We start from the raw sequence: 10,489 nt of genomic DNA on the forward strand, positions 1-10,489 counted from the left end.
TTTAACAATTGTTTTATCTGAAGTATGCTATATCTGGCAAAGTACGATGCAGTACTTTCAGTGTAGGGGACATTTCCAATTGCTCGTATAGCTCGCTTTTGAAACGATAAAAGATAATTAAGGTTTGTCTCGGTTGTTGTTGACCATACCAAGGAGCAGAAAATCAGACGAGGGTGTACAAGTGCATAGTAGATTTTGCGTTTTGCTTCAGGCGGGAGGAGCGATCTTAGTTTATTTAACATTCCAATGGCTCGAGATACGTCGGTTCTTACCGCATCCACTTGAGGGGACCGTGATAAATTTTCTTGGAACACGACACCTAAAAATCGGATCGTAGATGTGTATTGGATAGGTACTCCCTGAAATTTCAAAGGTAAGGCTGGTACATTTGTTGGTCCTTTCGACCTAAACAGCAAATACTTTGTTTTTTCTGCATTTAGTTGCATTTTATTTGATGTTAACCACTTATTTAGATTTATAAGCCACTTATTTGCTTCAGCGCATATTTTATGTGCGTCGACTCCTGAGAAAAATACATTTGTATCATCTGCAGTAAAGCACCATCTTTTTACGTCCTTTAATATTTACAATATCATTTATATAGTCCGACACACTAACACACTCGCCTCCATTGCACAAGAGCAACTTTACCACTATGTTAAGTAGGTCCTAGCCCTCATGCTAGTCTCACGGAGGATCCCAAACGCAAGACAGCGCCAAACTTGGGTCGATGCGATCCCTTTGGTGACATCTCTGTGGTTGCGTGTGCATTTTGCATTTTCGCAATCTATTTGTCCATGGCATTGGTGCCAATATAAAGACGAGGTGAAGTATATGCAGTGCCTGCGGAACCAGGCGACGAGAAAACACTGGACAACAGACCATAGAAAAAGAGTGGACCAGAGAGAAGAGAAATGCACTTAAACTCAATTTTGCTGCGACTCGTATGCACGCTGCTCTTCAGGAGTCCTCACTATGCGTGGCCTTCCCATAGCAATGTCACAACACAAATCAGTTGCTAGGGGGGTTCTTTTACACAAGAAACTGTAGTTACGTCACTCCCTGCTTCGTATGCTACAGCTGCCGCTTCCCGGCAACTGCAGCTTATGCAACTTATGTAATCTTTAGCGGAATGAAGTGTCTCACTGCTCTTATTCCACGTAGAAATGGCGAGTACCAACCACACAGCCGATACAGCGAGGGTCTTTGCGGCGACCTATTGCCGAGGTTGGCACCCTTACGCTGCTTATGCCTAGATGAAAGTACAGTTAATACGAATCACCGTGGAAGGCCAGGACTTTGGAACAACTCTGAATGTGATGCCCGCATATTAGTCACATATTTGCGATTGTAATAGTAATTTAAAGGGAGGAAGTTCATGCATGATATCAGGAATGTGTCAAAAAAATTCTAAAAAGTACAAAGCGCTGGTGCTGGTGACTTAATTCAATTTTTTTGCAAGTAGCACAGTCAATGCAGAGCATAACATTTTTACAAACCACTGGGCTTAACCCTCTTGACTTTGTTGTGAGTCGCACACTGGTTTAACCCTTTGACCAAAAAGTGAACATGTGTGATGCAGTAAACCCTGCCACCGATCCTGTTAGAGCAGCCAATCTGTAGCAAATTGGCTGCTAGAAGCAAGAAATCCTTGACCACGTTTGCATGCAGTGATATAGTGCTAAATGCACGAGTGAGTCTGTCCTCGAGGGTACTCACTCAGGGTCTGAATAAGGTTGCACAGACAGACTGATGAGTACAGAAACCCCCCCATGTCCAACTGTTTGCAAGCCTTCTGCTGGCAATTGGTGCAGCACACTTTCTCTTGTCACAAGGCAGGCATCTTTGCATGCCTTGCAATCAGTTGGAAGAATGTGCTTCCTGGATAAGCTGCCTGAAATTCATCTTTGCAGGCACGCACGGAAGAGAGACACTTTGTCCACATGACTTGTAGCCGGTGTCGCTAGCCGGTGTCGCATTGCTTCTTTACTTGTTCCTCACTTGTGGCGCTTACCCACCATGGTGAATTGGCCAAGAAGCCGATGGTTAATGTTTAAAGGGAACGGGGAGAGAGAAAAACCTAAACGAAAAAGTAAATCACGGTGAAGTATAACGTCTTTATGATAATTAGGAAATAGATTTACCTGGCAGATACAGAAGTAAAAATAATTGTAATTATTGTGAGACGATGGCGTTGTCTCACATTGTATTGACCCTTTTCGCGGCGATCCCGTGGGCGCTGCCATCTTTGATCACGTGGTGACGCGTCCATTGCTTGCCTCAACTGCCTCCGTGTTTACAATGGATGTGTATATGGATTGAATCAGGATTAGCGTGTTTTGCTCTTCGTTTTTTTTTTTTTTTTTGGCAAATATTTTGAAGCAGCGGCTTGTCCCGTTCCGGACTCAGTAAGGTTCCTCGGTGCGGTCACTATCTGATTATTTTCTGCCTAAACGCTCGCAGGTGTGCTTAGTTCCGTTAGATTTGTTCTTGCTGCGCACAAGGCTTGAAACGTAGCTGTTCTATACATTGTAGCAATGAGGTATTATCGCTAATAACTCGCGCACTCTTGAGGACCGTAGCGAAACATTCAGCTTCGACCATTCGTGCGCTATCGGTGTAGTACCGTCACTTATTGTGCGTATATAGTGCGCATATAATGAAGTGCGCGCCCATTTGCTTATTCTTGACACGTTGGCGAGAGAATGGGCGTAAGTTTCCGGGTCAGTTGGGGTAGCTGTGTGCAAATACTGCGCGCGAAACCTACTATGACAGGATGCGGCGCTACTCCCTTTATCACTTTTTAACGAGCGGTACTCACTTTTGCCGACGTATACCGGGGCTGAAGCCCTTTCCTTTGAAGGTTAACGATACAACGCTGGCGGATGAGCAAATTTCTGTATCCTCGAGGAAAGCCGTAGATCTCTAAATGCCGGAAACACGTACGTACCGTTGCAGCAGCGGTCCGCGAACTTGCATGGCCACACATAGTCATTACATTCCTTAATATGCCAGTCACTATTTTTGCAGCCAACTACTGCGCCCGTCTTCAATACACATGATTCGATCCAGCATGATTGGAGCACAGTGCGTTAGCGAAAACTCAGTTGCATTTCAGACAGCTGATCGCAGAGAATCAAGGTAGAAGCGGCAATGGTTTCGTATTCGTGCGCGGTCGCGGAGGCGAAGGGGTGCGAGGTACGGATGGATGGATGAGGCTGAACCCTTTAAATCGGGCGGTGGCACACGCCACCTAGCCGCGACTATTAACATATTTTGTACTTTGTGGAGGGTGACATTTCACCCTTGCCTTGATTTTAGCCACCAATCAGATAACCTCCGTTTGGTTAGTTCTACCCGCTTAAAGTCTATTTTTGCTTCCATTGTCCCTGCTCCGCGTTTTCGGGTTTTACATATTTAATTCGGGGGCGAGAGCGCAAATGCTGCTCAACAGCGCAGAAGAACGGAGAAGCTTGACTTATCGGATCCCGAAGTAGTTGCCTGGCAATTAGCGGTTGAGCGTAGGAGGAATGAACAGAAGAAGGCTAAACGTGCTGCGGAGACACTGGAGCAAAGGGACGAACTGAACCTTTGCTAACGCTACGTATATCCTGGCATAGCCGAGCTAAGCCACTGCAACTTTTTGTACTTTGTGGAGGGTGAAATTTCACCCTTGCCTTGATTTTAGCCACCAATCAGATAACCTCCGTTTGGTTATTTCTACCCGCTTAAAGTCTATTTTTGCTTCCATTGTCCCTGCTCCGCGTTTTCGGGTTTTACATATTTAATTCGGGGGCTAAAAATCGGGTGCTATTTTTCAAGCTGATAATCGGAGAGAAATCGTGTTTTTTTTTTTTTTTTTTTTTGTGTGTGTGTGTGTGTGTGTGTGTGTGTGTGTGTGTGTGTGTGTGTGTGTGTGTGTGTGTGTGTGTGTGCGTGTGTGTGTGTGTGTGTGTGTGTGTGTGTGTGTGTGAAACCATTCCAAAATTCCGGTTCTTTCGGGTTAAATTTATAAATGTAGTAATAGATTACACTCGGTTTTTGTTTTCCTTTTTTTTTTATCGGAGGTTATCGCGAGCTCCTTAACGCTAAAGCGTCAAAAACTAGCGATCTGTTTTAAGCTGGTAATCGGGGACATCAGGGTTTTCTAGCAAATACTCCGAAGTGCGGCGTTTGTTTGGACATTAATAAGTAATAATGACAGTAAAGAGCATTGTTAACTTCTAGGAAATGGTATGTGGTTCTGGAATTCGGGGAGAAATCGGGTTCAACCCGATTCTCCTAAAATATGATTAGGGGTGTAAAAATCGGGTAAAGTCGGTTTTACCCGAAAACGAACAACCCTAATTATATATAAACAACAATTTTTGTGTGGTGGTATTAGGATAATTTCGAACACGCAATCAGCGCTTTAATGAGTTATCAAACTATTGATATCGAGAATTACCACGGTAGCCTTTTTTGCGTCACAGAGATAGTCGCAAATGGCCATGCAGATGTTCCTGTGATTAAAGCACAATGAAGAAGCCCCGAAGGAGAGGATATTTTAAGTAGTTAAAGAAATACCCAATTTCCGGAATGAATACTCGTCTCTTCCTCTCATTTCTAAATTGACGGCATGCTAGTAGAAGTGATTATTGTTTTCGGGTTCCTGGCAGGTAGGACTCAGAGGGGATGGTGCCAGACCGGACATGTAGGTAAACATTTAATGGTGGGATGCGGCAGCGTAATTTTGTCGTAACCTGGCACAAAACACCACCTTTGCGTTTTTTTCTTCGTCGTTGACGACAGCATTCTGCAGAGCTCACACCACCTACTTTGAAGAATTAATTAGGAAACGCCAGAAAAACAGGGCTGCATTACACAAACCACGAAAGCTGCCTCGCGCAGCGCCGTAGCTACAGTGCACTAGAAGTACTTCTAGTTCACTGTAGCCGTAGCCTACGAGACTGGCAGGCTCATGGCGTCCCCGACGGAAGCGCCGAATTTCTCCCCAGCGGCAGGAACGCGAAGCGGGGCCTCACTAGACAATGGTGGCGGCGCTATGGTGTGACTACGGTCAACTACGGAGCCACCGTAGTGTGACCGTAACACCTCCCTAGCTCGGCAGGTCAACGAGGAGCGCTCCGTCGCGGAGCAGGTTGATCCCAATCGACCAGCGGAAAACGCAAACTTGCTCTAGACCAGTGGAATTCAATTTCTTTGCCACGGAAGCAAGAAAACGTGCTCCAGATCGACCAGTGGAATTAACCATAAAGCTGTGCCTAGTGCGTGCCCGACTGCACACGTCACGGAGACGCGCCCGTGCCACTGGCGTTCGTCGTCGTCTTCTTCCACAGCTGGCAGGCTTTTCGCCTTCGCTTTTTATAAACGTGTAACAGTTGCTTACTTTTTTATAAACTACTTATATTTCATTAATTATCGGTTTCTTTCTAATGTTCGATTACTAATTTATATCCATGTTTTTTTCTAAATCATTTTACCACTCGAAGATATCATCAGCATCATCATCTATGCGCGCTTAGTGATATTCTTAGAGGAAATCGCCCCCGGAGTGCACGAGCATTTCATCTTTAACATGGATGTGTTAACTGAGCAGCCTGTACTTTCTTATTATGGTGGGTCTAAGGAAGCGCATTTCAATCCTTACAGCGACAACGGAGGGTAAGTACGCTGCACAGCACCACGACTGCTTTACTGCTTTCACCAGCTTTTGTTTGCTCCAGGATTGGGATACGTTTCCTTTCGGTTTTCGCAGGAGCATCGTGGCCGTTGCAGGGGAAGACTTTGCCGTCATCGCGTCTGACAGTCGTCTGACCAGCGGATATCAGATCCACACGAGGGAGCAGTCGAAGCTGTTTAAGCTGTAAGCAGTCGAACTAAGCATGGCATATAGCAGCCTCTCCCGTACTTCTTAAGGACGACGGACAATTTTTACCTTGAATTCAGGTCCAACCAATGTGTCCTTGGTTCTACAGGTTGCTGGTGTGACATTCTCACGTTCACACGGTTTTTGGAGACGCGGATGAAGGTAAATACGTATGTATGCACGTCTAGTAGGTTAAAGAATGGGTTCGAACTTTACATTATATGCGCAGATGTATCTACATGAACACAACAAGCTGATGAGCACGCCTGCAGCGGCTCAACTTGTTGCCACTATGCTCTATAACAAGAGGTTCTTCCCCTACTACATCTCGAACATTCTGGCGGGCCTCGACGAAGATGGTAAGCGTGCTGCATGTATATATATATATATATATATATATATATATATATATATATATATATGCGTTGCAGGTTCGGCTCCCGCCGGCTACAACTCTTCGTCCACTTTCCATTTCCCTTTTCTTCATTATTTTCTCATTCCAATTTCAATCGCACTTAATTTCCCCTACGCTTTCCTTGGCTTCATTGTCTGTTGGCTTTATGTGGTCATGATTAACAAAAGAGAAAATGTTTTTAATGCGTTTTCTTTTCTTAGCTCGTTCCTCGGTTTTGCGCCGACGGCAGTCGCATCGCCGTCTGTAGCACCCATGTCAATGCATCTCTGTAGCCCGTTATGCTATCACCAGAATCATGGTCATTTGCATAAAACGACCAGCTTGGTAGTTAGCGGATGGTAAAAAAAATGCCATTTGCCGCCGTTGGCATTGTAACCTAAGTTGACCTGGTCACTTGGAAGCGAAGGCCTTAGCTTGATGGGCTTGAACTGTCGAAGCTCGGTTACCTGCAACACCATTAGATGGTCTTGCCATCCATGCATCACGGCTGCGCCAGTGTATGCTTAGAAAGCTGCCGAGCACTCCGGCATCGGAGAGGAGCGTAGTAGGCATCCTTTACACAGAAATGTCATGTGGGAAGCCGGACCTTCACATCAAACGATTCGGCAAGTTCGAGATCGGAAGCGAAGACGCCTAGCTTGCACCACAGCTAATACATAAACATTCACATTAAACACTCGTAACCGTCGTGCATTTATTTATTGTGCTTGCCTTGCAAAATGTTTAAAAAAATGTTGCAGTTTCACCCGAGAGGCGAAACATCGATTGCGCTAGCAAATTAATGGACAGCTATACGAATTAACGATGTTAGTTTTATCGGCTGCATAAACTTGTAACATTCGCTTACTAACTAAATTGACAATCATGGTGTCACGCGCACACAGGTAAACATGGACACATCTCACTTGATGACAGCGGAAACTCTGCTGTCAAAACGCTGGAGTGAGGAAGCGCGGCCGCAGCAGCGAGCGAATTGACCTTCGTGCTGTCAATCGCTTCAACGCGAACTAAGCGTTGAAAGCACAACGGATACGGAGCTACCAGTACTCGGCGCACTTTGCGCACATCGAGATCGCTTTGAAGATGAGGCCCGCGTGAGCGCGCACTTTGTGCACATCGCAGATCCCTTTCAAGATACGGCGCCCGCGCCGCCGCGCCGTGTGCAGCAGCCGCCGGAGTTCCCTGTGTCCCTGCTCCCGAAGTGTCTCTGTTCATCGAGAACTTGATGAAGGTTCGTGAAGAAGAAAATTTCCATCCACTCAACTGTACTACAAAATCCCTGTGCTTCGTTGGTTTGATTAATTCATTCTCGCGCCTACGATCGGCTAGCTTCCTGGTTAGCTCGGGTGGTAGAGCGACCGCCCTGGAGAGCCGTTGGTCCAGGATTCGGTCCCCGAACCAGGACGAAGCTAAAAAAATAAATAAGCTATCTTACTGAGAAACCTGTATCGGATTTCCCTTGTAGGTTCGTGGTACAGTCCGGTGGATGACAATTTTCCCTTCAATAACCTTCCTCGATCCAGTTTGCAGGCTTCTGTAGAACTGCTTTGCCAAAATATTCAAAGCTGTCAAAGAGCCTAAAAACCGTCAATAACTGCCACACCCGTTTCCTTCTCTTTATGCCTAATTTCTAACGTTTCTTTTCCTTCTTTTTCTAAGAATGGACCAACCAAAATGTCTGACGTAATAAATATCAGTGTTGAAGTGGCACTTCTCTGCAAAGCGTGATGAAGGCCGTTCCACCAGTCGAAACTGTTTAAATTAAACACGCCTGGTACCCCCCCTTTTTTTTTTTTTTTTTACGTCGCTCAAGTTTTTTTTGCACTTGAAAGGTTAGTTTGAAAATATCTCTGAAGTTTTGACGGAGTGAAAACAATGTTTATCAAATCAGATCAGTTTTATTATTCTATCTTAACTGTCTATCTTAATCTTAGTCTATCTTATCTTAGTCTATCTTAACTGTGAAGTTTTAGGGGACTGTACAGCTCATAATTTGCACTTCGTTAGGCACAATGCTGCACATGTGCTGTATTTTTTGTTGACGCAGGTAAAGGGTGCATATACTGCTACGACCCTGTTGGTCATTCTGAAAGGGTGCAGTACAGAGCCGCAGGCTCCTCCAGTGCCTTACTCCAGCCACTCTTAGACAACCAGGCAAGTCTTGACATAGTTGAACCATGCCTAGGCAAGCATTTGACTATACTTCAGTAAAGTTATGTTTTTATTCTTTGTCAGATTGGTTTCAAGAACATGGAAAATGTGACGCCAGAGCCACCAAATCGAGAGCGAGCTGTGAACATCATCAAAGATGTTTTCATTTCTGCTGCTGAGAGAGACATCTACACTGGAGACTCGGTTATCATCAATATTATTGACAAGAATGGCATCAAAGAGGAGCAGCTGGCACTCCGCAGAGACTGAACTGTGGTGATTTTTGTCACATCTGGCAACATTTAATGATTTTATCACATTGGTGTGTTCCCTCACATTAAAAGAAAATTGTGACTGTGTTCCTTCTTACTGAACTAACACCGAGCTGGTGCAAAGAACCGTGCACGTCCAGTTAGTTCTGCTGGATATATCTGGAATAAAAAAGTGGCGAATCCCACGCATTGTGGGAATCGATGTAAGCGAAGCGTTGTATGCTGTTTGCTTCGACTGATGATAATTAGCGGTGATGTTGACGCCGAATGTGTGATTTCCTCAGCGCTTAATCCAATCCACGAGTGGTGAGTTGATGTTGAACTTTACCTTGCGTGCACCACTGCTGTTTGTCTGCGTAGTCCACAGAGCACACATTGAGTCGTGTTTGCTTGAGGTGTTGTTGGCCGTCATTCTTTATAATCTCTGATAGGGTTCAGCATTATCGTTGCCTCATATGGCAGATCGCATCGTGGCCTTCGTGCCGCCGCTCGCATCAACGCGAAACACAGTAAAGGGTGGACTCTGTCCCCACCGGAGATGGCGTTCAAGATACAGCGGGCCGGGCCCCGGCGTGTACGGAAAACATATCCCACGCAGAAGGGGGGCGCAGAGCTGCACGCCTATTGGCTCTCGCCGCAGGCCACTTCCGCCAGCATGGCGGCGCCCAGCGCAACGTTGGCTTCCGAGACTTGAGGTTTGGTTTACGCGACGCGAGCGTCCGCGCTTGCGCAAGCGGATAGTGCTCCCGTTTGTGCCCCGGTGCCGCGGCGGAAGCCGTGGTGCCGGGCGCTGACGCGAAGCGGCGGTCGTTGGGGTGTTGCTACGCTCCGCAACACTCCAAATACAAAAATACTGCTCCAGTCAGGTAGACTGCTCCATCCCTGATAGATTATATTTGGATCATCAAAACAGTGATGCGTTTATTTAGGAATAGCCGAAGGACGGGAAAAGGCAGACCACTGTCACCTGCCAGACTTGTAGGCACAACTGTGGCTGCTGTTAAGGGATCGATGCCATTCCTAAATAAACGCACCACTGTTTTGATGATCCAAATATAATCTCACTATCAGGGAGGGAGCAGTCTACCTGACTGGAGCAGTATTTTTTTCATTTGGGGTGTTGCTACGCTGCGCTCCGCAACACTCCAATGACTGCCGCTTCGCGGCGGCGCCGGCACCGCTGGCGGCACCGGGGCACAAACGGGAGCAGTATCCGCTTTTCTCCGCTTGCGCAAGAGCGGACGCTCGCATCGTCGGCGGCCGGACGTATAATCGTCTGCTACAGCTGATACAGCGGCCGCTCTCCAGCGCGCGTCGCCCGACCAGCGTCGCGTAAACAAACCTCAAGTCTCGGAAGCCAACGTTGCGCTGGGCGCCGCCATGCTGGCCGAAGTGGCCTGCGGCAAGAGTCAATAGGCGTGCAGCTCTGCGCCCCCCTTCTGCGTGGGATATGTTTTCCGTAAATGCGGCCGGGCGGGCGCGCGTGGTTTAAAATGCCCCCCTCCTCCTCCACTCCCTACGCTCCCCCGGAGCCTTGCGGCCCAGGCCGCCGCTCGCGTCCGCTCGGGCCGCCCGGAGTAGGACGCACGCCCTCCTCCCTACCCTCCCTTGAGAGCGTCGCGCGCGATTGGAAGACGGCGCGCTTCCTTCCCGCTTCCCTCTGCGCGAGATTGAGCCGCGATCGCCGGCTCACCCTCGCACGCTTTCACTCGCACATACAGCATACACCGCGCGGCGACGATTTTATCGCCCTAGGACTTTACACGGAACCTCACGACGATG

At 47.2% G+C, this 10,489-nt stretch overlaps 1 protein-coding gene across 1 annotated transcript; it reads left to right on the plus strand.

Annotated features, from left to right (window-relative positions):
• The first annotated feature begins 5,545 nt into the window (after nt 1-5,545).
• On the plus strand, nt 5,546-8,755 carry LOC119433783 (proteasome subunit beta type-1). Its single transcript, XM_037701033.2, has 6 exons — nt 5,546-5,664; nt 5,759-5,866; nt 5,950-6,031; nt 6,099-6,228; nt 8,332-8,438; nt 8,520-8,755. Exons 1-6 carry the CDS (start codon nt 5,579-5,581, stop codon nt 8,703-8,705), a joined length of 699 nt encoding a protein of 232 aa, XP_037556961.1. The 5' UTR covers nt 5,546-5,578; the 3' UTR covers nt 8,706-8,755.
• The last annotated feature ends 1,734 nt before the right edge of the window (nt 8,756-10,489 follow it).

This window comes from Dermacentor silvarum, chromosome 11, assembly GCF_013339745.2.
Source record: "Dermacentor silvarum isolate Dsil-2018 chromosome 11, BIME_Dsil_1.4, whole genome shotgun sequence".
Classification (NCBI taxonomy): domain Eukaryota; kingdom Metazoa; phylum Arthropoda; class Arachnida; order Ixodida; family Ixodidae; genus Dermacentor; species Dermacentor silvarum.

Coding starts and splice junctions, on each gene's coding strand:
- LOC119433783 (XM_037701033.2), top strand. CDS start 5,579: ATGGATGTGTTAACTGAGCAGCCTGTACTTTCTTATTATGGTGGGTCT. Junction 5,867..5,949: donor CAGTCGAAGCTGTTTAAGCT/GTAAGCAGTCGA, acceptor CCTTGAATTCAG/GTCCAACCAATGTGTCCTTG. Junction 6,229..8,331: donor GGCGGGCCTCGACGAAGATG/GTAAGCGTGCTG, acceptor TTGTTGACGCAG/GTAAAGGGTGCATATACTGC.